Consider the following 27,713-nt stretch of genomic DNA (forward strand, 5'->3'; position numbering starts at 1 on the left):
CTTCGTCAGGCAAAGCTGATCTCACCTCGTGCGACACAGCAAATTAACTGCAGTAAGAGACATTTCTTGGTACCCATTCTGAGATATTATCCTCAGAGCTGCACACGGAGCCTCAACATGTACATCACAGGCTGACTGCTCGGAGCGGGCTAACATACAGAATGAGATGCATCTCAACACAGCTCCCTCTCCAAACTTGGCAGGAGTGGCTCAGTTCTTGCTGCTCTACTGACATTGAAAGGCAGCCAGTGGACAGCGGATACACTTTACTCGTACGATACAAGAAAAGAACAAACAGAACTAATGAAAGATGGCGAGAGGGCACAAAAAATTTACGCGAGTCAATGTTCATGATGGAGTATCAGACATCTCTGGGATCTCGCCAGCATAAATGAGTGAAAGTACACAAAAAGCCTAAAGAACAAACACAGCCCCCCCACCCCCCAGGAAGCTGATCAAGGTGACCGCCGCCAAGTTTCAGATTTTTGCATTTAATACTTTTAAAACTTAAATATCTGCAAGACACATCTGCCTTTTTTAATCGTCTGGGTTTTATATTTTACCGTGCACAAAGCTTTTGTAATCATTTATGTCCTAAAGCGCATTAAAATTGTAAGATAGTCATTCTAATCCTACACCCAAAAATCACACTGAAGCTCTCAAACCAAGAAGTCAATTTTTTTCTTCCTTGTTTTGCTTTTTACCATTTCAGCACACTGCAGCACCTTTCTCCCACCCGCGATCTTTGTTTTTCCCATGAGTCAAGTGCAATCTAGATCTGAAGCATCAGAAATGGGGGAGAGAAGAGGTTGTGGTGGTGTTGGTGGAGTTGGAGTGTCTTGCTTGGGCAGTTGACAAACTCCTATATTGAGATCTACACAAATTTTGGTAGCTTGCTGGTGTTGGGCCACTTTGATGCTCTAGTCAAGAATTTAACAGGCTCCACTTAACTGCTGCAAATTAGACTGACATCTTCTCTTACTAAAAGGCAAAACACTTCATATTTTCTCCTATGCCATTTAAAAAAGTAGATTAAACAAAAACAAAAAAAAGAATGATTTTCTCCAGCAGTCCATCAGCCTCAACTGGTTTGAGTTCTTTCAGCCGGGATCCTCTCTGGCCAGTCAAATGTGAGGCTGCGGACGTTTGCAGTGATTTAGGTCTGTCTCTCCGAAATGGAGCATTCTGCAGTGCTAACATTTCTCCCCTCAGCTTCTCCAGACCAGAGCGAGGCCATGCACGGAGGGGGAAAACACTTTTACAGGAAAGTCTTTAGATACGTCTGATGTCTTTTCCTCTTCCAAAAAAAGACAAAGAAAAAAAAAAAAGTTGGAAAAGCTGGCTCTCTGGAATAGCAGGGTTGAGGGAAAAAGGACAATCGTGAAGTTGGGCAGTGTTCCTGTTGAGACACGTGGTTGTGTGTGTGTGAGATTGTGTGCGTGTCTGCATGTAAACGTGTGTTTAAATGTAAGTCTGTGTGTGTGTGTGTGTGTGTGTGTGTGTGTGTGTGTGTGTGTCTGCATGTAAACGAGTGTTTTGTGTGTACAGGGTTTCTACATCAGGTCCACACGACGGTAGTACAGCAGGTAGGCAGTGCGCTCTGCAGTCTGCTTCACCACCTGATGCTGATTGATGATCTTCACCGCCTGGTCATCAATGCGCAGCCAGCCGTTCAGACCGATGTGGAAGACATCTGTAGTGTAGTGGCCACCCGTGGCACTGTTCCCATGGTGATAGACGACTGCGGAAACAAAGAACAACAAAGAACTCAGCATGAACAAAACTCAAGCTCACACTTATAGATTTTGCTGCCACTCCTATAGCATGGTAGATATTTCTGTGCAGCTGTGTGAAAATACAGTGCCAGATGTGTCCAAAACAAATCAAGAGGCAGCAGAAGTTTAGTTGTTTACAGTAGCTAAACAATGTAGTAACCTTCAGCGTTACACAATTCAACTCGTGCGGTCACAGGTGTGCATATATTGGCTTTTTAACAATGAATCCAGATTGGATTAGTCACATTTCTGACTATTATTTTTCCTTTGACTGTTGTTTTTGACTTCAATGCAAAAACTTCAATGCTGTTTTGAATCTACAGAGTCCCAAATAGAGAAAATTGATAAGAAGCATTTCACTCGTACAGCATTTAAAAGAGCATTACTACATAGTTATTATAGCAAAAAAAATTGTAATGTATAGCGAGTGTAATAACTACAGTGATACAACTTTAAGCACAGCGGTTGGGTTGATTGGCAGTCTCAACCATTTCACATTGAAAAGCTTGACAGATGAACCATTTATTACACAACCCCTGCACATTAACGGGATTTAATGGGTTCCTAAAAACGTGTTTTTACATGAACATGTAACTTTGAGCACCTGGAGTGTGTGTTAACAAATCTGTACATGCTTCACAGGCCGAAATATTGTAAAAAACCTTTTAGGCTCTTTATAAACCTTTTCTCCGACAGAGTAAACTACAACAAGCCTGACATAATTAATGGCGCTCTAATATCAATCGCACAGGAAAACTGGCAGAATACAGACTTGACAGGACACATTCAACACTTACTGCAGTAAATGCTTGGCTGCCAGCAACGTTTACGGTAAGGAAATGTGAAATATCATGTGTGCTATATCACAGACGATTAAATGAAAAGTTTAGAGGCAATAATCTCTCTATTTTCCACTCTTACCAGATGTTCAAACATGGGGGAAGAGTCAGAAAATAGGCTTCGGGGAAATGTACTGGTATGGCAACTGTTGCTAGGGGTTGCTGGACAGGCTACTTTTTGACAAGCAGGGAGCCACTTTTTCCCCTCAGAAAGAAAAATAAACTACAATTCACTCCTGGAGGTGGGAAAAAGGTGAACATCCCCTGTAAGGGAAGGCCATGTGTGTTTAAACAGGTCAGTATGTCGTGTGCGGGGGCAGAGAAGAGAAAGACAAGGCCTAACTAGTCAGCAAATAGGAAGGTGCTGGAAGGATGGAGGTGTACGTTTTGATGACAGCTTGCTGGAAGCCATAATAAAAGTATTTGTGCACAGACCTGTCAGGTAAGCTCATATTAACAGGATTAGTATCTAACTGTGGTAAAGGTCCAAATGACAAATCATCGGGCATATAGCTGAGGGCCATTCTTAGAAGCTCATAGCAAACAAGCCTTGATGCCTTTCCCCTATTTCTTCAAATGTAGTCATGTCTGTGACTCAGCAGAACTTTTTACATTCTCAGCTATCAAAGAGCTGAAAACAGACTGAGTAAAGTTTAAGCCGGGCGCGCACTGTACGATTTTAGCCCAGACTTGGCCATCTGAGACAATTGTTTAAAATCATAAAAGATTCCTCCAAGTCTAAAATCTGTAGTCTTTGATTGTTAGTTTGGCATGTTCACCGACAGCCATTTAATGACCAGTGCGTTCAAATTTTTACCTCAGACGAAATTCTGGCAGTGTCAGAAGATTTGACGCACAGCGCTTTGTTTTTCAAGACAAGCCATGATAATTAATGCTAGAGATTTCTTCTGACCACATAAACTCTGGCGCTCCCGTCCCCCGCTCACGGAATTCACATGATATGTTCCCTTTGCTATGATTAATACCGGTTGCACCGCTGTTTTCATGTTGGTGTGTAATGCTGCTTGCACTATTGTCTTAAATACACCAGTATTGCTTACGTTCATAGACTTTTCATGATAGCCAACATTTCAACCCTGTGTGTAATGCAGTTCAGAAGAACTGTTGAATAAAGTCATTATTTGGGTTTACAAAAAGTAAACTAGTAGTTTTGTAAAATTAAGGTTGAACCACTGATGATGAACAGCTATAACGATGTCCTTACTATTTCAATTGCGCTGCTGCCTATGCAGGGTCAGAAAGCTCTCAGATTTCATCAAAAATATCTTAATTTGTGTTTCGAAGATGAACAGAGGTCTTGCGGGTTTGGAACTACATGAGGGTGAGAAATTAATAACAGAATTTTCATTTTTGGGTGAACTATCCCTTTTAATGACAACTGAGATCCCACTTGCTCTTCTGACAAGCAACAGTCGTAAAGTACTATTATAACTCGTGTGGTGTGCACCCGGCATTAGTGTCATTCATGTGCAAGTTAAATTGTCACGAAACCCTAAAACACATTTTTTGAGATGTTAACATATGAACAGGTTGCACATCAGTGAAAACAATAATAGCTGTCATTAGGTCTATTAAGAGAATTTTTTTTGAGCAATTTTGTTCTCCCGGTTCAAAAAGCAAAGTTGAACCAACGTCACAAAAAGTGACAAATGCATTAATTTGGAGTGGTAATTGGTACGTGTCTACATCATCAGTTTTCTGAGCTTTTCTCAGTATTATTCATGAAAAAGAAGTCTTATGATCCAATCACTGCACTGTATTATGCATGAGGTTGTATTACAGCGGAATTCAAATCTCATGAAAGAGCTTCCATGCAGTCAGTTCCTCTCTGTAAACTTAGGTGACCAGACATGCCACTTCCCAGGGACACGTTCTGCCCAGGATTTCTAAATTGCCAAAAATAACCAGGTTTTGGCAGTTTGCGCTGCATAGATTGCAGACAAAGTACCGCTTCCCACCCCTCACAGTCCCACTTTTCCACAGTTTTACAAACCGATTTCTAGAGTCTTTTTCCGATCTAAGGTGTTAAAGACCAGTGCTGAAACTGGGGTTTCATGACACTTTAACTTCCAGCTCACTGAAGCACCAGAGATGCTGTTGTCACATGGTACCAGTCACGTCTCTCAGTGCTGGACAGAATGGACCAAAACAGCACAAAACAACACAGCTGTTACTGATTTTTAGTTGTTCCGTCAGAGAATGTTTAGAATTTAGAGTTCAATGCACAACTGCACCACAAAGAGTAGACTTAAATGTGTAGTTGCAGTATAACAATGGAATAAACCAAACATACCTGCAAAGAGCCTGTAGGTTCTTTGGCCTTTCAGAGTTTTCCCCCGCACCCCCGGTGACAAGAGATCTGAAAATCATGATGAATCATTTCAATATGCAGCAGCTGTTTTTACGGGTGGTCAACCTAAACTATTAGTGTGATCCATTTGATAGTTCTGAAAACCATCATCACACAATAAGAGAGACAGGAAACACTCCTAAATAGAGTCCAGATGAACTAACATGCAGACTGGAATTTATGGTTCCCAATTGGATTGAGTGACATCTAGCCTACTTTAATCAGCAGAAAGTCATTCAAAATAGAGAAGTCTTTATGCTGCTCCCTCATTAGTGCTCTTGTTTATTTTGGTCAGGTTCATATTTATCAGAATTGAGAGCACATGTACAGTTTTGCTCAGAAACAATTACACTCACCAGATTTACAATGCAATGGCTTATCATCTTGGAACAATCAATTAAAATAGAAAGGTTTCTCAAGTGAAATAGAGTAAAGAATAGAGAGTGGACCTGCACAGTGCATGTGCACAGAATGAGGAAAATATGTGTGGAAGAAAGAGACTACAAGTAAAAACACTAAAATAAAATGACAAGCAGCGACAGTGGGTTTATTCTCCTGGTATCACCTAGTAAAGAACAAGCACAACTTAAATCATGCAATCTCATTTAGTAGATGGTGAAACCTGCTAAAAGGTGACAGCAGTAAAACGGTTTCATAAAAATGAAACAAGCACCTTTACTGATCTCCAGATCAACAGGGTAATCAATATTCTTGACCAGTTTTTGACATCCACCGGTCTTCTCAAAAACAAATCTCTTGAGGTGAAGCACCAGCACTGGAGGAAGCTCTTCAAGAGTCACTCTCCGGCTGATCTCAATCTAAAGCAGAAAAACAGGGTAGGAAATCAGCCACAGGTTTCAACTTCATCAGCATCAACATTAATACTTTCTCCTTTCCAATCTAGATATAAAGAGTTGATAATTAGCCATTTGTAAGATGATTTCTTATTCCTTAGTACCACCCCTGAACTCTGGCACAATGAGTTAATATTTGAGAAACTGCACAACCCAAATGAGGAACAAATTTCACATTGTTTGATATATTTATAAAATACAATTCTAACACAAGGGGTCAGCTAGAGCAATGATATTAAAATCCATCTTAGGTTTCAAGGGGAAACATCAATGCAGCAGTAAAGGGAGCCACATCAACAGCCCACAGAAAAACGAATGTGATAATGAAACACAATTATAATGATTCAGACCTCCTGCTTGCTCTTAGTGGTGTAGCCCTGAACAGACTCCCGCGCCACCAGTACCTCCAGGGCCTCTTGGACTGTGCGGATCTTCTCTGATTGGATGTCCAGCTGCAGCGTGAAGAAGGGCTGCAAAGTGGCGGACTCTTTTGAGCTCTGCTGGTATACCACAGATCTATCAAACAATAAAAAATAAAACACATTTAGAAAAGTGGACCAACTTTAGATTTAATTAATAAACCACTACTCCCTGTCAAAAGAAAATGGCCAATCTAAACAATATTAAAGAAATTATTAAGGATGCATGATATCATCGTAATTGGCTGATAATGGCCAAAAACGTGAATGAAGCCCCCTTGTGCTAAAGAATAAACAGTCTCTAGCATGTGCAGCAGCGGCAGACTCCCCCGGTTCCTAATGCTTGTTCGGTAAGGTGTTTTATTTACTTAGGGGGCGCTGTTCGCCTACTTGTAACAAAGTGAAAACACACAAATCATATTAAGATTGTTTCTAATTAAATAAAGCATTTTGATTTCATAAAATCACAAGTATGTTTCGATTAATAGGTCAGAGGCTATAGTTTATATGAATTAAAAAAAAAAAAAAAACAAAAACTTGTAAATTGTATATATACGGATTTAAAAAAGTAAAAATTTTAAATAAAAATTATAGTTTGTTAAAATATTGTAGTCAAAATTTGAAGAGGATCAAAAAAAGTTCAAAGTTGTCCTAAGACAAGAATGGGTATTGTTTTGGTTTCAAAACAAAGGTTTTGATCCACTTCAAATGTTGACTAGTGTAGTTATTTTCAAAGCTTTCAATGTGCTCATATAAAAAAAAAAAACCTTTATTTAAATCTAACAAGTTTTTGTTAAAAACTAGCCAAAATAAAAAATTACTTGTTTATAATCTCTGCACGGGAGAGGCTTGGTGGTGTTTCCAAACAAAAGGAAATATATCGATATGGGCATCGGCAAAAATTAGTTGAAAAATATCTGCATGTCGGATATCAGCAAAAATACAATATTGTGCATCCCTAGAAATGTATCATATTGTCTAGCAAAATAAATAAAGTATACAACTAATTTTGTTTATAATGAAGCACCATGACAGCTACCACTGCTATATTCATGGTGAGAAACAACTGAAAATTAACTATTTTATAAACAAAAAGTAATAAGCCCTAGAGGACTTAAAACCATCACAGTCCACCAAATAATAGTATGCTACTATGAATCTGAAAGCCAAAAACTGTAGGTTTCTTACAGGAAAGCAAAAGAAAGGCTTAGCTACGCAATTAAATTCTCCAGTCAACCAAAGACACCATAGCCAAACCATAGTCCCAAACGCATAGAGAAAAGGCTTCATTTAAGCCTTGACGCCCCCACATGCTCAAGCGTCTGCATTTCTGCAGCCACCCAAGTTAGCTGGGCGGTGGTGGTGAGCCACAGGGTTTGTTATTCTGCAGTGAATTGTTTGTAATGGCTGCAGCCACACAGCTTGGAGGGGCATCAGGACAGCAGGATGGGCTGAAGATGGCACCACATTCACACAGTTCTTGTGTCATACCAGTGCGCAGTGCGTGCCAACGAAAAGGCCAAACCCATTCCTGGTTCCAATGGCTTTTCTATTCCACAAGTTTATTTTTCTTGCAGAAGTGCTGCATATCTGTCTACCTCTGTGGTTTAATGTGTCAAAGAGGTCAGGTGTCTCATAAAGCCACTTTTATGAGGATTACAACTCTACGGCATTGGTTCTCAAGCCTTTAAGACCAGATAGCGCTTTTGAGGTTGTACACACTTCTACACTATAGATACACAAAGTACCAGCTGGACAATAGCTGACATGGAAATGTGCACTCAAGGCCTACCTGATGTGGCCACCGAATATGTCTGTGATGGGAGTGCGGATGAAATCTGCCTGCCGGGTGATAGAGGTTTTGTTTCTGGGCCCGACCTGTTCCCATTCATCATCACTGCCTTCTTCCTCCTCCTCAGCAGGGCCTTCCTCCACTCCAGACTGAGACTCAGGACCATTTGGAGTGGGGGCTTGCTCAGAGGCAGAAAGAGACAATTTAGTTAATATGAAGCAGTCAGAGTATTATCTAGAGTGGACAGGACACCAGTCAAGTGCCTGATTTCCCTTGCAATTAATGCTGAAATAAGAAGGGAACGTACTCTCTTCCTGTGGAGAGAGAAGCTTTTTCAGTGCCAGCATTTCCTCATGCAGTCCATTTAAAATGAAACCAAGGTACTCCTCCGCATCCTCCTGCCGACCCTGAGAGAAAAACAGAGATCATTAATGCATGCTAACAGTCCACCACACCTCACCCTTTGACTTTGTTCCAAACAAAAACCAGTTTCCAGTCAGACAATGACTAAGCTTTTGAATGAAGGTACTACTTTCAGAAAGCAGCAGCTTCCAAGGCACCATAAAGCCCTAATGACTAATGAGAACCACATTATAATTTAATTAAATAACTGCAACGCACATGGAACAAGAATAAATTTGCTGGTTTGCTTAGGTTTGTGGGAAATCCTCTCCAAAGGAGTGTCCAATTCGGTCGTGCCCTGATGCCGTCCGTCCTCTCTATACTGTCTGCAAAGGTAGTATTTCTTAGGTACACTCTTGTCCTTCCAGATCCGGAAGACTGTGTATCCAGATTCAGCTCATTAACTGAGGTCTTTATCTTTCAGTTTTGATTGTGTTCATTAGAGCTTTCTGACTCAGGAAGACACTCATTCCTCAATGTTAGTGAAAGTGCAGACAGATACAAATAGAAACTGAACAGGAAGGTCTTGTACTTGGATGTGTCAAGCACGAGTGTCTATCATTTTGACACTGTTGAGAGGCGAGGTAAATTTTTGGAGGGGATTACTACCAAAAATTACATGAACTAGATTTGTAGTAGTTGCAGTTGTCTTAGGTTAAAGGAGACATTAAAAATCTGTACCACTGGGCACCCTCAAAAGAACAAACCTTTAGCAAACCCCACTATTAATGGGCTTTATTAAAAACAGCCCAGTCTTCATAATGCTTACCTTCTCAGAAAGGCTTGATTTGATGAGGGTGAGGAGTTTATAGATGTATGTGGGTTCAAACGAAACACCCACTCTAAGATCTTTCATTATTTTCTCTCCAGCAGCTACAAAAGAAAAAAAAAAAAATAATAATCTATAAATATAGAGCAGGGAATAAAAAGATTTAATCAATCAACTCTGAAAAGACATTACCTTGCTGTTTAGCCTTGGAAGGGACAGGCATATTGCTGAACTCATTCACAAGCCGAACACTACAAGACAAAAGATTATGGTCAACATATTAGAAACAAATAAAAAGTTATTCTCTAATTTCATTGCATGCAGTAAATGGCACTAAACAGTCTTTGGTGCCTAACTGCCTAAAAGCAGTATAGTAATTTATTATAGTAGGCAGAAAGCACTAAAAAGTGTACTTGGTCCAAGAAATTTTTTCTTTTTTTCCTGACGTTCATTTGCTGTGTTCCACAAATACTTGTGTTGATTAATTGAAGTCAGAATAGTTCAGCTGTAGCCAAGTTCACATATTTCCATCTTAATCTGAATCTTGGAGGCAAACTAAAAGATAAGACTGTTCATTTATTATGAATGACACATCTGGTATCAGTGTATAAACAGATGCTTCAATTCATATTTCACTCCAGTTAAAAACAACACTCAAAACCTGTAATGTTTTATTCTGAATGGAGAATTTCTAGTTGAAGTGAAGTTTGAAACCAACGTATGCTGTGGATGTGGTGGCATATGACAATCCTGCATTATAGAAAAGACCTAACTTCAAACTGATCACTTGTGCCTATTTCTAACTTTGGTCTAATGTAGTTTTTAAACTAGTAAACTCACGGAATGGATATAAAGTTCTGACTTATTCCACATCTAGTCCACAACACGTTGTGTAATAATAGAAATAATTATTACTTAATTACGGCAGCAAAGTAGCCTAAAACTTACAAGTTATCCATCATGGGTGTGGATGTGCAGGGTCTCTGAGTCTCAGTGAAAAGAGGAAGAGACTTCATCAGATGATACATGGGGGGACATGCAATCAGGGCCTGCAGGGTCTAAAGCTCAGTGTCAAGGAAAAATAAATAAACAGGACAAGATAGCTTGATCAATTCAGTATTGTTTAAGCAACATCAGTAAGAGTGGAAGAACTGAGGCAAAGTAAAAGGATACAGCATTGATATAGCACCAGTTTCCCTTGTTAATCAGTCCTCTTGGTTGCAAAGACACCGGTTTGTGTATCAACTTCACATTCTCGATTAATTCTGACAAGTGGAAAGAAAAATGAATCATGTTTGTGGATGAAATACTAGGGATGTACAAAACTACATATTTTCAAGATGAAGTAACAGGGGGGTTGCCTGTCTTTAGAAAGCCTTGTATGATTTATGCATTTAGCAGACGCTTTTATCCAAAGCAACTTACAGTGCATTCAGGCTATCAATTTGTACCTATAATGTGTCCCCGGGGAACCGAACCCCCAACCTTGCGCTTCGTAACACAATGCTCTACCACTTGAGCTACAGGAGCACTATGAGTGAGTGTTTCTTTGGGGGGCATTTACATGAGATGTTTTTCCATTCAAAAGCAACATTTAAAGACACAAATCTAGACAAACTTGTCAATCTGAAGAGTAAGAATAAAAGATGTGATGTCCATCACTCTAGCCTTGCAACATGAGACTGATGCACATGAAGCTAACTGTGGCAAAAAGAGATTTTTGTACCACGCCTAGGAAGGGAGACTGAAACAATGGCACAGATCCCATGGTAACGTGGAAATTTAAATTTCTCGATATTGGAATAGAATTAAAGTGACATGCATAGAAGAATTGAAAACAGCAATCCCTTTATCTTCCACTCGTTAAAACACGTTAATGTTGCTATGACAAGCTGGTTTGAATGCTGAAAAAACAACCCAGTTTTACTTGTGACAATGACTGAGACAAGAAAAAAAAAACTACTGGGAATAGACTGGAAGGTTAAAAAAAAAAAAAAAATAAAAAAATAAATAATAATAATAATAATAATAATAATAATAATAATAAAGTAGTAGCTATTTGGCTACTGGTTAACAATGGCCAACAGCCTGTGTGGCCTAAGTGACATCAGAAAAAAATTAAAGTGATTTAATCTATAATGATGAACTGCACATAACACCAAAATATGCAAAAGTAAATGGGGTCAGTTGTTATCACGTGATTTTGAAGTTACAGTAGTAAACACAGTCAGCAATGGTCACGTAAATCTAAATGTTCCTTTAATTTAAGCTTGCAGCTTTGTTTGACTATGGCTGGATAGATTTAAACCAGGTCACATCACATTCACGACTAACTCAAAACAGCAGCTAGAACAGAAATCCAACTGGAGAGCCTTAAAAAAAAAAAAAAGCCATAATGGCACTCTGTAGATTTACTCTGAAAACTAAAACTAACATACAAGAGCAGCCAATGGTCAGGACAAGAGTTGAGATTCCTCTCCACTTAGTGCCTGTCCAAATGTCTTGCATCAAAAGAGATTAACGAATGACAAAAGGAATGTTGACAGAAAGACACTTGTTTCACAATCACCTTTTTTGCACAAAAAAATATGTATAATAAAAACGGAGATGATCTTCACAAGATCATAAATGCCATTTCTATTAGCTGCCTTGAAGAAAAACACATCTGAAATAGTCATATAAATGCCATCAATCAAAGCAGATACTCTTCCTGGTATGCAACAGAACATGCATTTACCCAGAAGAGCCTAGAATGATTGAGTGCCACGGAAGCCAGTGCTGAGATCAATAGAATGCCTCCAATCATAATACGACAAGTCTACACAATACATCAGGGCAGTCATTTTATAAGTCAGAGATTTTGAAATTATCACAGTTTTCTTGCGCAAGATTTCTCACATTTGAGGAACAGCGGGGGAAACCCAAAGAAGGATTTAATGAAGTGGAGAGTCCCTGTGATCGGTTCCAAGGTCACGAAATCAGGTCACAGTTGTTAAATGAGAAGTAGCCATTGTAGCAAATCAGCACCCAAGCTCTGGATGAAAAACCACCCTGCTTTTGTACTTCAGATGGAGACAGACTGGGATTCCCATTAATTCTCTGTCTGAGCATTAATGTTGGAAATATGATGGGTAAACACAGCACCTGGGTGGGCCTTTTCTCAAGATCTGTCATGATTAGTTTGAGCAATAGGATGAGGAAATGTGGTTTTTAAAAAGAATTATGAGCAAATAGGCCCTAATAACCCATCTGAAGTGTCTAGGACCTACAGAGAGGGCTTATGGGTGCCACCAGCAAATCAGCAAAACATGTTGCTGCCATCTTGTGGAGAGAAACATGAATCACAGAGAATCAAATGGAATAATTTCAACAAATTAACTTTCTGCTATTGTTTACTCATCTTCATATCATTCCAAACCCACATGCTGTTATTTCCTTTTCTGAAATACAAAAGGGAAATATAAGGAACATTTGCTCAGCTTCCTTCTATACAGCAAGAGATCACTCACTGCATCCAAAAGTACATACTTCCCTACTATATAGTAGGTGAAAAACATTATATGAAAACAGTAATATCCGAATTCATGTGGAATACAGCACATGAGATGATTGGACCACTTCCATTTTTTTTTTTTTTGGTCTTGACAGATGCAGTCACAAACAGTCATTGTAGGCAAAAGAGCTGTGTGAAGATTCTTCAAAGGCAGATATAAATAACAGAACGGCACACGGTTTGGTGCATAGAGAGTAAGCTTTTCAGAAATTTAGGATGTGATTCCATTTAAAAAGATCAACTCTGAACATTTAAATTCTGAAAAGGTAACAAGTTAGTTATATTATATACATCTATAGGCTGGGGCCTTGATCATGTGAACCTTGTAAAATAATGACAAAAACACAAAGGGATAGTTCGCCCCATACATTGAAACTGTCATCATTACTCACCATCATTTTGCTCCAAACCCATAAGAATCCATTTCTTCAAAATAGAAATAAAAATACCTAGATATTTAATGAAACATAAAAAATATTTATCCCTCTATTTAAAGTCGGCTTACCCAAAACTGACATCAAAAAGTTGATAAAGCCAACATGTACAAACGTAATCCATATGAATCAAGCAGTTTAATCCAAGTCTTCTAAACAGACATGATCACTATGTGAACAGAATTAAGATTAACATAAACTGATCAACACACATACATAGAACACATTAAATAAGATCAAATGTGCTTGGATGAGAACTTCCGTTTACCACATTTTATATGCTCCATGTATGTGCAATGATCAAAGTTTGTGAACAAATGCCTAAATTAAATCCATTTATCGCATGGATTATTTTAAGTAGGTCTTTACAAGCTTTTAAAGCATAGAAGTTTTAGTGGAACAGGCTTTCAATAAAGGGACAGAATTTTCATAGATTACTAAATACATCATTTCTGGTTTGAAGACTAACCAAAGTCTGATAGATTTGGAAGAACATGAGGGTGAGTAAATTACAATTTGTACACAGATGTTAAACAGATGTTATGTGCAATACAACATTCTTTTGCGGTCTGGACTCAAAACCTCCAACACCGTCATGTCACATTTTACCTGCCAATTTTGGGGCCATAGGGTCTTCAGACACGGGGACGGGGCCCTCGTGCACCTCATTGGCCTTTTCAGGCAACTCCGACTCAGCCAGAGGAAACGCAACAACAGCAGGCACGCTCTTCACCTCAACGTAAGCCTGAGGACCTCCAGGCAGAGGCTTGGAGTTGTGGAAGAGGCTGGCCCAGGATTTCAGGGGGTTGGCCACAGGTGCTGCAGGAGGACTGGGCGAGACTAGCGGCTGAACTTCAGCATCTAAGGAAAGAGGGGTTACAGAGGAAGCTGACTGCACCTCGCCCGTTTCAGACGGGTCTTGGAGTCCGTCTGCGGCTCCAGCAGCCGAGGCAGTCTCTGGCAGCCCGTTAGCCTCCCCCGAGCCCTCGGCCTCCCTCTCATCAGTAGTAGCAGGAATTGTGGCTGTGAGGGTGGCCACAGCAGCAGCAGGGGGAAGAGGAGATGGTGGAGAGGAGCTGTGCCCTCCGTTACCCAGGAGTACTGGACTCTCTAGAGCAGGGGGTTCTGCATGTTGCTCTGCAGTCCTGGCACTCTGTGCCACCCCGCTGCTCTGAGAGGACGAAGATGAAGTAGACAAAGAAGCTGCCCCATTTCTGTCTGACAAAGAGGCAGCTCCGCTTGTCAAGTCCAATGTCGAATTGTCAGGGCTTACACAAGTCCTCTGATGGGAAAGAGGGGCGGTCTGAGGTGTGGATGTGCTGGATGTTACAGAATTTGGGGAGATGAGCTCAGCCCCAGATAACACATCCCCTACCATGTCCTCTGAACCCATGAGTGGAGCATTTGGAGTATGTCCGTTAACCAGGCCTGAGGCCCCAACTCCATCTGTGCCCACACCGGTGCTGTTGCAACCCTCCAGGTAATTGTAGTATCCCGGCGGTCGTTTTTTCTTTTTCTTCCGTTGCCCCAAGCCGCCCGAAACCCCATCCATTTCAGAGCAGGCCTGGTGGCCACCCAGGACTGAAGTCTCGGAGTTGCTGCAGCATAGGGACTCGAAGTCGGCGCCATCTGGGCTATCAGCGACTGCCGTTGCTGTGGGAAGGGCCTTTTGAGATGGTTGGCAGCCTAAGATGAACTCAGGGGCCTGAGGATTAAGAGTGCTGGAGACTTTGTACAGAGAGTCTTTCACTGCTACAGGCTCCGCATTCATTACCTCATCCACGCCAAACTCGATATGCTGGTAGTCCTCTCCTGTAGATCAAAACATTTCAGTTTGACTGACATACATGTAAAAAGGCTCAGCAAAACTGGCATTTCTACAGGGAACTTCTCGATTTTAAGTCAATTATTCAATAAGCTATACTAAAGGCTAAAAATATGAACAAAATTGTATTCACAACAAATCATGTAGTTAATAATTAAATACAACAAATCTGATTGGATACATATAAAGTGGTTGTGGTACTGAACTGTGCAGACTAAGCAGTGAAGGATAGGTTAAAGTGAATGAAACAGCGTTAGTCACAATTACTGTAAGACTTTGAGTCTTAAAAGTAGTCAGTAATCAGCAAAATCAAAGCAACCAGAAGTCATCATGGGAACAAGATCCCAAGCAATGGATAAATGAATAGATAAGACCACATCCTCTGTTAGTATTCATTTTAGAGGTTTAATTTTAGGGAAGCATGAAGGACAGGCTCATAAGCAGGTTGTGGACTGTCAAGACTGCCACATTTTCAGGTGGAGTTAGAGATCCTGAAAGACGGTCCATGAAGTCATATTCTTAGTCCACTTCTCGAGATGCGATGGCTTTTGGAAGAGAGTTTCCAGAAAAGTAATAAAAATAAAAATGTCAAAAGCCTCCCATCAACTCAAAGCACTGCAGGTAGATGCGTATATGTGCCAGACAGAGGCCTGGCGCCTAGGCATGCAAAGCTCCAAAGATTAAATGGACAGGCAAGAATAAGAAGTAAGGGTTTAAGGTTGATAAAAGGGGAAAGTTTAGAAAGCTGTCAGTGTTTAAAACCTGAGTGTTGAGTTCTGCAACAAAAACAGAGGAGTAAGGCACTGTGTAGTGGACCGAAAACTCACCGCAAACCTGCAGTCTCAATGATTCCATTATGTAAGGCACAGCAGGAGTGCAGTAACCTCCTAAATAATTGATACAGATGAGGGTGAAGGTCACAACTACCTGAGAGGGCAATATGATACTGTCCTGGGAAAGATTATTAGATCTACAGAGATGGGCATGTAGCCTAAGGAGGTTTATATTCAACTCAGTGATGAATCAAGACCATTCTACCAATTAAGGATTAGGATGTGAACAGGACAGATGACTATTATAATATATGTTTTCAATGTGTGAAGATGTAAGCTATGGTTAACGCATAATACATGAAAACTATTGTGTGTGTGCTTGTGAGACAGTAATTGTGGTTAAGTATCTTGTAATCTATAACTCATATCTTTATTTCTAAATCAGTACTTGTAGCAACATTTAAAGTGAGGCTTTGATCTTACCTGATGAATGGCTGACGCAGGAGACTTTATCATTGAAGGGGGGAAGCTGATAAGAAATTTACATGAGATCACTCAGTCATATCAAGTCAATAAAATGTGTACATATACACAAACAAACCTTTATAACCTACAAATTTAAATGCATGTTATCTGAACTAAACACAGGCACAGTTTTTTTTTTTATAGTGTACTTTGGAGCGGAAGGCTGGAGTTTAATTTGCAATCAAAACAGACGGAGGATGTAGTGTGCTAAGTAACAATGACTTGTGTTTTTTTTTGTACAAAAGGAGGGAAAAGGTGGATGGAGTGTACAGTGGCATAACATCGGCAATGTAACATGCAAAATGGAAATGTATCTGTATTTAAAGTCAAATTAACATACCTTGTGTACAAAATTGGAGCAAGATTTAAAGTAAACTTACATGTACCATTTCCTACACTAGCTGTAATGTTACATTTTTAACTGACACATTGAAAGCATAGTGTTAATGAAAATTCACTTTCAGACGATCCAACACTTGCACATTTAAATTTACATTTAATTTGGAATGAAACATTTCTTAGAGTAGAAAATGGCAAATACTATATTTTGAAAGTGAACTTTAATTTTGTGCTTAACTGTTTCACACGAGAATGGGAGAAGTGGAATTTACAAAATACATGGTTATTTTACATATTTAAACTTACAAAAACAAGCTCTACCTTATCACAATATCTTTATGGTAACAGAATTTTTTTGAGAATAAAAGAAATTATAAATGACAATACAGTAAATGTAATTACTTCTAAAACGCTTAAAGAATGCTTTGGACAGCCTTTTAATGGACAGCCTTTAACATTTAATGTGTGTTTAGGATGAATTCACATATGTGATTATTTTACCTCAACATAACAGCGGGGAGTCACAAAGAACTGATTGAACTCGTCTGGGCTGAACTCCCCAAAGATGTACTGTGGAAAAAAAATCAAACAGAAGCACATAATGTTAGGTGTCACTTAATGATTGTTAGGTATTTTAACTTCATGTTAATTGCAAACACAATCATTTACTAAAATTATGGCACACTATAACACTGAGGTGGTCTTTCTGGCGTCAGTCAGCACCACAATGAGTCCATTATTAAAAACTCACTTATTTATTAAAACACAATTAAAGCACTGTGTATGAGGGTACGCGAGGGCATGGCAGCCATCATTACCGCATGATTGCAACATCAGGTTGGGTGAAAGTAAAAAGCAAGTTGGAAAGTGATGAGTCATGCAGCATGGCAATATGGCTCCCTCGTGTCCCACTTTACAGGGCAAAGCAATGCCAGAGAGATACCCTTCAACCACTCACGTTGGCCAATGTGTAACACCGTTTGATCACAGACATTTAAACATTACTGAATATATTGTGAAGGTTTTTACATTGATAAGATTTTTAGTGTGCTAACCTGCCACAACCATCTGACCTTAATTCCTTAGACTAAACAAGTACTCCAGATGAATTGAAAGTGTGGTTTACAACAGAAGTCGTCAGAAGTTTAATTGACATCAAAAGATGCATCAAATATGTGCCAACTGATTAACTGTTGTATGCACAATGCATGCAAAATAGGAAGTGAAAAGCAGTAGAATATGTGGATCTTTTATCCCGTCAATATATTTACCCATGTTACCAATGGGTCAACAATGCTATCTGTTATCAACACTGATTACTGTCAGTCTCCTTACTAGGGATGGGTACCGAGGACCAGTATTTTTTTGGACCGGTACATGTAGTAGGCTGTAAACTGCTTGAGAATTGCATAAAAAAAATTAAAGCACAGATTGTTTCATTTGTAACCTTTTATTCTATTGTATTTGTCCTTTGCTTTTTTTTTTTTATTGCTAACAGTTTAATTATTTTCAATAAATTTGAGAACTTTTTGTTTGTTTGTTTGTTTGAAATTCCGCTGGTCTTTACAATGTAGATGTCAAAGCAAACTTATTTACAGAAAATACATATTCAATATGTATCACTTTCTTTAAATAAATCACTCATATAAAGTTTTGGTCATATGGCCCCCTCATAATCGTATTAAATAATCGTGATTACAATATTGACCAAAATAATCGTGATTATGAATTTTGCCATAATCGAGCAGCCCTACTTTATTCCATGGTCATTTGTCAAGTACAGACAAGTTAAAACTAGTATTGTTCTGTGCAGCACAATATTTGACCGAATGGATAAAAATTACAGTTATTTTTGTCAGTTATGGAATTACAGAATTACAGAACAAACATTTATTTTAATTAATTATCGATAATTTGTTCGAGAGAAAGAAAAATTACAGTTGGCCATTTGACTTATAGCAGTGTCCAGTGCTATAGAATAAATGAAGTTTTTTTTATGCAATCAAATAATTAGACTTGCTAAAACACAGAATTTGGCAACAATAAAAAAATATGGTGAGAAAAATTTAAACATTTCATAGGGCCCTAAACGTAATTTTTATTAAAACTTTTAATGAATTGATGTGAAAACGCATAAGTTTCATGATTTTAATTAATTAGACATGCTTTTTGATTAATAAAATTTAATTTAACTATTAAAAAGGAATCGAGAAAAATTACAATGGAAATAAATGAATTCTGAAATTTTTTTTACGGAATTTAGGAAAAAATAAAACTGATTTCATAGTGCCCTACTCATTAAATTTAGTTGACTAATCACTACACTGACCATTAAGGAACAATGAAATTATTTTTCGAAGTTAACATATCAGTAACTTCATGTTCACGGCAGCCTTTAGATGAACTGAAAGTGTCAAAGATGAAAAACTCAACAGGCTCTGCAAGCGTGTACATAATACCCCTTCACATTCACCATTAGCTGCATGAAAAGGGAGAGCAAGAAAAAAAGAAACTGCAGTTCAAGCACATGTAACTGTTTGCAAATCACCGACCTACATTGCTGAACTGGCACACACGGGACAAACGGCAAGCCGTAATCCAATGGCCTCTGGATGGCGAGTACCATCACAACAGAAAGAATGTCTCTTTGCCCCTTTTCCAAAGGCGTGCCGCACGTACCACACTAAGCTCCCCATCGCTGTTCATTTGGGCTGGGGATTACCACAAATTAGCCATGGGAATATTTTCAACATACTCTGGTGATAACACACTCACACATACTTTCGTGAATGCGAAAGAGCCATGGGTGATTCTCACAAGTGAGGAAGTGTGAAAGTCACAATGAAACCAAAATTGACAATTCTTATTAGTTTATGGAATACTGCAGTGATTAGAAATTATTTATCCACACATACTTAAACTCATGTGCCCTCATTACATTAAGAGATGGGTCACAATTTTTGAATATTAATATTAGTTGATTTAATTATAGAATATCGAATAGGCTGTGATTATTGTCTTTAATTTCCCCATGTTTTCCGTGCTGATGCGTGGTTGTGAATGAGATGCCTATAAGATGTCTAAGAGATTTCAAGTGCTGATGCGGCGCTGCCAATAACACACCTAATGGGTGTCATATAATGTAGGGCTGCAACTAACGATTATTTTGCTAATCGATTAATCGGTCGATTATTTTTACGATTAATCGATGAATCGGTTTATGTACTTATATTTTAGTTTTGCCCATTTTTTTCCCCAAGTAAATTATTAACAAAGGGTCTTTATCATTCAACATAGACTTTTTAGAGATTTTAACAATTTTGCATTGTCATATCCTCATCAAAAACATACCTGGAGTTGTGTTTTATTATGTGATGGTTATCCTTTGTCAAACTCTTCTGCAATCAAAACACTGACCCATACATACTCTAGCAAATTTCACAAGGAGATTTCAAATAATGTTTTCACCATGGCAGTCCTTAGGGCTCCTAAAGTAGTTTAACATCCCGAACAAAGCTTATTAAGGAATCTTTCAGAACATATTTTCACGAAGAATAAGAATAAAACAGAATTAAAATTGCAGTAAATTGCATTTTATTATTTTTTTTTCCTGTAAACACACAGCTTATACCTGGGAAACAGCTTTATAGCTTATGCTGTGAAATTGTAAGCAATCCTTCGAATAAAGTGCCAATGGCATGAAACCTGAATGGAACTCACATTTTAAAATCAAATTTAAAGTAAAATCCATCAGAAGGTTGTCCAGAAAAAAAAATGGACACACACAAAAAACCTGCTGTGTGAAAAAGAACAGTGAATACTTAGAAAAAAGTGCATTTCAAATACATTTTAAACATTAACCTCTATCAGTCAGTCATAATTAGGCTGCAAGACTGAATTACGAACTGGTAAACGACAAAGCTTTAAATGTTAATTGTTAAAAAGCAATGTTATCAGCTTTTACGACTAAGCATTTGCAAACAACATTGTACTGCAGAATCTGCACAAATAAAAGTCTTTGCACACTGTGATTTTCATCGGATTTAAATATGTAGTGGTCCTTTTAACAGTGCAAAATTCAAAACTGTAATAAAGCGATAAAATGTTAAACAAAACAGCTTATGCCTGAACTGACAGGAATTCGACAGCCTGTGGGAAATGATGCAGAACACTATTCACTCATTATTTGAGAAAAACTTTGCATTGCAGTGCAAAAAGGTCAACACGTCCAAATGTTCAGTGCTTAACAGTTAGGCTTGCTCTCTTTTTAGAGGATATGTTTCCCGCCGCAGTTTACAGGTTACTCTTCTTTTTTGAAGGCTCAAAGTAAAGTTTGGATGACTTCGTTCGATTAGTTTTATCTTCCGCTTTTTTCTTTTTCTTTCTCGAGCTTACTCCACTGCCGTCTGCCTCACCCATCACGCTGAATGCTGCAGAGACGCTGTGCGGGAAGCACGTGACATAAAACGAGGCCAGCTATTGGCTAGTCGCTGCTTCTCCTGCTGTACTGGCTGAGTAAAACCTCCGGTGGCTCATTACTGCCACACTTTGGTCACCGCAGATTTAAAATATGCACGAAATGAGCCGCTTACGGCAAATAAAAATTATTTAGCAACGAATCGATTACTAAATTAGTTGACAACTATTTTAATAATCGATTTTAATCGATTAAATCGATTAGTTGTTTCAGCTCTAATATAATGGTTACGGTAACTTGGGACAATGTCAAATAAGAGCTCTGTGCAGACCACAAACACTCCTGACTGGGTTAGAGGTGTACTCCTGACTGGGTTAGAGATGTGGCTGAATCCGTTTTCAGAAAGGTGCGGAAAACAAATAATGCAGTTTATATACAGTGTAATTAACCAACGATATAATTGCAACAGAAGATACTGAAGTACATTTTTCCTCTCACCTCGTATCTATTCCCTTTAGGGATTAAATTTTTTTAAATGGAAATGTCCTAGCCTAATGAGCAGTTCATTTATGCTAATCGATGGACTGTTGTGTTAACAAGTGCAGTCATTCGGTTATGTTTATTATATTAATGTTTCAGCACATTACAATTGTTATATGGCTTGAGTTAAGGTATCCTATATTCTGAATTAAACAGTTTATCATACAGATTGAAAGCATTAATCCCATCTCACTCTGTTTATGGGTGTTTGTTCGTGCTTGCGGGGGAGGGGTGTGATTTTCGAATACCACCCAGCGATTTTCTAACATTATTTTTGCTTAGAATGCCTTTCCCTAATAATTTTTTAATCAAAAACATTTTTTTCCACTTCACTTCGCCAACAACATCCCTTCTCCGATGACGTTTGAGGGTAGGACAAAAATCCCACCATTCCAGCAACCTGTCATTCACATGAGATCGTAGCAATTAACAAACACTCCAATCAATACTGGATAGACAAAATCAAGACCAGGCCTACATTATTTGTTTGAGAAGCAGTTTCTGTCAGATACACCTAACAATAGTGAATAAAAAGCGATCACAACTTTAGTTCCATGCTGACTTTAACATGTAGGGCCCTATGATAACTCTGCGATCCGGAAAATGCAGACGGAATCGTGGAATCCAGTCATAAAAACGGAATTTACAGTTTAACGCGGAATGTCACGGAATGTGTCAAATTTTGAATGAAGTAATCAAAAGTAGGTTATTACACTTAAATCAAATCGCGATATGGACTGATATCTGTAAATATTAACCTGGAAAAGTCGATTTAAATATGAATCCTGCATGTCCTGCGTGTCTTTGTTAATGAATGGCGCAGAAGTGTGGCACATATTACACATATATGGAAGCGCGCGTGATGCTCGCAGTGATTTCAGCGTCTGCCGTCTCACTAAATGAGGACGTAAACACATGAACAACATCTCAAGAACTGCTCTGAGAGTGACTTCATGAGCATTTGACCATTTGATTTGTGGGAAACTAGCATCATATCACATACACAGAACTGTAAAGGTATTCACGGCAACCCGTCAAATTTAAATTTTAAGACAAGTTTTTGCCAGAAATGTATTACTATTGTTCAGAAGAATGTACATACCCTACTACTACTAAAAAGAAACAAACATTATTTTTAAGGATTATAAGCATTATTTATAAGCATTATTTTTAATCATACAACATTTCTTCCATGTTTTAATTTTAATAGTAAATCCCCTTTGTTTACCAAAAAATGAAGAAAAATTAAAACTGAAAAAAACGGAATCCAGAAAAATTTAAACTGAAAAAAATTAATTTTGGAAAAAGTAACACGGAATTTGGGAAAAAATAAAACGGATTTCATAGGGCCCTAAACATGATGGGCTGCTGAATTTAAGTAGTTTTATAAACTGGTTTAAATGACCTTATCTTACAGTACGTTAAACTGAAAAACCACATTTATGAAGCTAAAGAAAGAGCTGCTGTGAATGTGGTTATGTAAAATGTGTCGTCCCCCCACAGATAAAGACAAACCAGACAAGTCACTGGATTTTCTGGTTTCAGACCTTCCCTTAAAAAGAATTGCATAACAAGTTCTCCCATCACCACAAACAACCATTGCCACATCCAAACGCTTTCAGATATGGCTAATCTTTTTTATGCTATGGCAAGACCTTTATATTGCTCAGGCCAGCAATATAATGTCAAACGAACGCAGGTCAAGCGTCAAGTAAATCAAATCAGCCCTAAAACCAATTACTGATTCAACATATCTATGTATCCCCTAACGCTTCTTTAGAGCAACAAATCCCCGATATATATACACACGTACACATTAAGAAGATGAACAAAGTTTTACTTTTGTGCTGCTAGCCATAAATCCTGTTGTACTATTTAAAATGTGGTGCCATCATCCCACATCCCAGCTCACTGAGCTTTTAAAGCAGATGTCATCATACTTAGAGTGCCCATCAGCTGCCTGCATTTTTTTTTCCATTTATCTATAACAGGCTACAACTGAGGGATATCCTCTAAACTTGGAACATCATAAACTGCCCCACCCAGAATTGCAGTACATCCAACTTCCATTTTCAGGGCGCTTCTTTCATTACAAGACTCGTCTTCATCAAATTCATCTCACATAATCAATCCAACATTGCCTAATCCTTCTAAACACTGTTTTGCAAAGACTGTCACACACCATTAATAGACACGTCGGCTCACAAAGCTTCGAAAGTGTGACCAATGCCAAGGGAATCTAAGGGGTACAGAGCAGCATGCATGTCAAGCATGCACTTAAGTCAGAAACTATTGTTTACGTGATGTGGGATTCCAACAAGGCTGTGAATTTACTCTAAATGACAGTTAACTCAACTTCTGTTTGACATTTATGTATGCAGTCGCAGCAGTTATAGTTAGTCAACATAAACTAGTCGACTAAAAATAATGCAGCGGTGCATATTAGTGCTCAGCCGATACGGCTTTATTTGAAGGCCGATGCCAATATCTCAGACAGCAGGGTGGCTGTTGGCCTACATAAAGATGACTTAACACACTACTCAATTTAAAAATATTAAATACCATGAAGCAAAAATGTACGCATTTCACAAATTTACTAAATTATAATTTAAAAATGAATTACTAAGACAAATTTAATTTGCTTCATACTCAAGCAACTGAAACCTCTCGTTTTGTTTCGATCATTTCTCTCCAGAGAGTTTTTCCCTTGAAAATGCAAGTTCATGTTATCGAAATTGACTATAACTTGCCTACTTTGCTCACACAGGACATGACAACTTCCCATAAAATTGTGATAATTTATCAGTTTTCAATCTTATTAATCCCACCTTGTCTAAATCAAAAAAGACAAGCTTACAAAAAAAAATAACTTTTTTTAAATGAACACTGACAAATTATCCACTTAAAAAAAATAAATAAATTCATTAAGAAATATTTATTATTCAAGATATGGTGATATAGCATAGAAAATACACAAGCAATTATCAAAAGGCTAGTCATTTTTTGACCAGGAACAACAACTTGGACACAAGTTTTAATTCTGTAGTCCTATTATATTATTTTTCACAAAAAAAAAAAAAAAAAAAAAAAATTGTCTTTTTACACTATTTTCTTGAAAAAAGACAGGGTAACACTAATATTAAATACAACACAGAGAATGTGACATGTATATGACAAACTCTCCATCAGACCACTGCAGGCTACAAATACACACTTAAGAGGATCTAATCGTGGGATTAAATATTTATTAGATATTCAAAGACTTACATTCATTTGTAAGCTGAATGCTGACCGTATATGAGTAAACAGTGTTTTTTTTTTTATTACCAAGAAAGGCAAACACTACAGTACTTTTTCATGCGCAGTTAACTTCAACAGTTCTGTCTAATACTTTATAAGAAAGAACTGGTACAAAGACAGTAAATTAATAAAGCGAATAACAGATGCATGACATTCTAAGTGCTGTCATCTAAAGAGAACTTTGCTATGAACATGGCAGTGATAGTAAGTGAATGATAAACCTAGCAATCCTGTAAGAATTAAAGCTACATGAACACTGACAGGTAGCCTGGCTAACTAACGCTGGCAGGACCTCGTGCTTCATGTGTCTAGATTGCTTATTACAGCAGCCAATCGTCTTCCAATGACCAGAAACACTCATAACTTCACATATTTAAGAATTTGACCCTATTTCAATCATATGGCAACCCAATACAACGCAGTGCTACACGCTATTCAACTTTACGAGAGTGACAAACTTGAACACAGCACACGATTTATTTAGAAATGACAGCCCTGTTTCAAACATTAAACAATTCGTTTACACAGGACCTCAAGGAAAGCATTATTGAGAAGCTATCGTCCAGCACGCGGCTAACAGTTAGAGCTACAATGATGTAGCATCTGCATGGTGCCTCGTTTAAAGCTAGCAGACTTCAAACCCGCTCTAAAGCGGCTAAAATACATCCTAGCAGCGACGAGCTGTCACTGAGGATGTACTGGATGTCATGTGCGCGATAAACAAGCGAAAAACACCAACGAAAGAGTTTGAATGGGGTTGAAGACAGGAAGCGATACCGCCCCCAATCAACAGGCCTATTATACTACATTAGCCGCACGACGCGACTCTATTTCAACTCGCTGGAACTAAAGACACTTTGTAGAAACACTTCATACCTTCTAACTGTACCCGGTGGAGGGGGCAGACACGGGATATCCGATAGAAACGTCGCCAGAAGCGCGGTCGGTTCAGAAACGCTCGCCCGCTAATGACCGTTATTAACGCGTGGCCAGGCCGCTGCAGCAGCGCGTGGGCCACACACAAACTCGCGGCCAAAACACACACTCCGACGCAAAGTAACGCACAGAACGAAACAAAACACACACTCCGCGCGCCATTATGAGCTAAAACGCAATATAAAAAGAGGCTGAAGTGTTTTCCTACCTGGCTGCTGTGCGAAGCCATGCTCCCGGTGAGATTTCTCCACAATCACAAGATGAATGCCCTCTCGGGGGGAAGGTGAGTTTGTAGTACTTGGTATTAACGTTACCAGTAAACGCCTACTGTGACATTGTTTCCATTTTGCTATGGTCTGTCACGCGGTGGTTTTACTCGGGTTTAGTGCTAGTACTCCAGCATATCACGCCGTTTCCCCCACCGTCGCCGCCATCTTTATCTCGCGCCTGTGTGTGTGCTGCTCGAGCGCGCGCCCTGCGAGATCGTCGTGTGCGTGCGCTGAGGGCGGGCGCGCCAAAATGACGTGCAAATTCAAACTTGCACTGGGTTTGACGTGCAAATTCAAACTTGCACTGGGTTACTGTAAGCATGCTTACTTCACAAACATCCTACTTTCTTTAATTCTTTAATAGATAAGATTAACTGGAAAAAGCATGGATTTTACCTTAAGGTGGGATTAAGCTGCTTGGAAAAAAAGCATGGATTTTTTACCTTATAATTGACTTTAAAGAAGTTGATAAGTTAAGTAAAATAACTACGTGTTGAAGGACTAATTTTTTTAATTTTTTAGTAGATTAGTTTGATTGGGAATGGATTGGATTTTGATTTTTTTTTTTTTAGATAAGTTATATTTTTATATTGTTGTTTTTTGTTAATGTTTTACTTTTCTTTTCTTTTTTTTCAAATGCTGCCTTGTTAAATAATTTTTGTCTGACTTTTTTACAGTTCTTTGCTACAAACATTGATTTCACTGTATATTCTGTTATTTTTCTCATTGTAAACATGACGTGGAATGTATAGAAAATTAATTTATTTTATCTGCAAAATACAGGTGCTGGTCATATAATTAGAATATCATCAAAAAGTTGATTTATTTCACTAATTCCATTCAAAAAGTGAAACTTGTATATTGTATTCATTCATTAAACACAGACTGATATATGTCAATTGTTTATTTCTTTTAATTTTGATGATTATAACTGATAACTAAGGAAAATCCCAAATTCAGTATCTCAGAAAATTAGAATATTACTTAAGACCAATACAAAGAAAGGATTTTTGGAAATCTTGGCCAACTGAAAAGTATGAACATGAAAAGTATGAGCATGTACAACACTCAATACTTAGTTGGGGCTACTTTTGGCTGAATTACTGCAGCAATGCGGCGTGGCATGGAGTCGATCAGTCTGTGGCACTGCTCAGGTGTTATGAGAGCCCAGGTTGCTCCGATAGTGGCCTTCAGCATTCTTGGGTCTGGCATATCGCATCTTCCTCTTCACAATACCCCATAGATTTTCTAAGGGTTAAGGTCAGGCGAGTTTGCTGGCCAATTCACAGGGATACCATGGTCCTTAAACCAGGTACTGGTAGCTTTGGCACTGTGTGCAGGTGCCAAATCCTGTTGGAAAATGAAATCTGCATCTCCATAAAGTTGGACCTCAGAAAACACAGTGGACAAACACCAGCGGATGACATGGCACCCCAAACCATCACTGACTGTGGAAACTTAACACTGGACCTCAAGAAATGTGGATTGTGTGCCTCTCCTCTCTTCCTCCAGACTCTGGGACCCTGATTTCCAAAGGAAATGTAAAATTTACTTTCATCAGAGAACATAACTTTGGACTAC

The 27,713-nt window shown here is 38.5% G+C and overlaps 1 protein-coding gene across 2 annotated transcripts; it reads right to left on the reverse strand.

Annotated features, from left to right (window-relative positions):
• Positions 1-563: 563 nt before the first annotated feature.
• On the reverse strand, positions 564-26,350 carry LOC109078971 (ubiquitin carboxyl-terminal hydrolase 10-like). 2 transcript variants are annotated; one of them, XM_042728664.1, is made up of 15 exons: positions 26,072-26,350; positions 17,172-17,240; positions 16,290-16,335; positions 15,861-15,920; positions 13,818-15,020; positions 10,395-10,486; positions 10,170-10,279; positions 9,414-9,472; positions 9,222-9,325; positions 8,358-8,457; positions 8,051-8,231; positions 6,190-6,355; positions 5,659-5,803; positions 4,929-4,994; positions 564-1,741 (listed from the first exon to the last, which is right to left on the reverse strand). In XM_042728664.1, exons 1-15 carry the CDS (start codon positions 26,090-26,092, stop codon positions 1,554-1,556), a joined length of 2,610 nt encoding a protein of 869 aa, XP_042584598.1. In that variant the 5' UTR covers positions 26,093-26,350; the 3' UTR covers positions 564-1,553. The 2 variants fall into 2 exon arrangements, with proteins under 2 accessions (XP_042584598.1, XP_042584600.1); XM_042728666.1 differs by lacking the exon at positions 15,861-15,920.
• Between the last annotated feature and the right edge of the window lie 1,363 nt (positions 26,351-27,713).

Source organism: Cyprinus carpio, chromosome B7 (assembly GCF_018340385.1).
Source record: "Cyprinus carpio isolate SPL01 chromosome B7, ASM1834038v1, whole genome shotgun sequence".
In the NCBI taxonomy this organism is placed as follows: domain Eukaryota; kingdom Metazoa; phylum Chordata; class Actinopteri; order Cypriniformes; family Cyprinidae; genus Cyprinus; species Cyprinus carpio.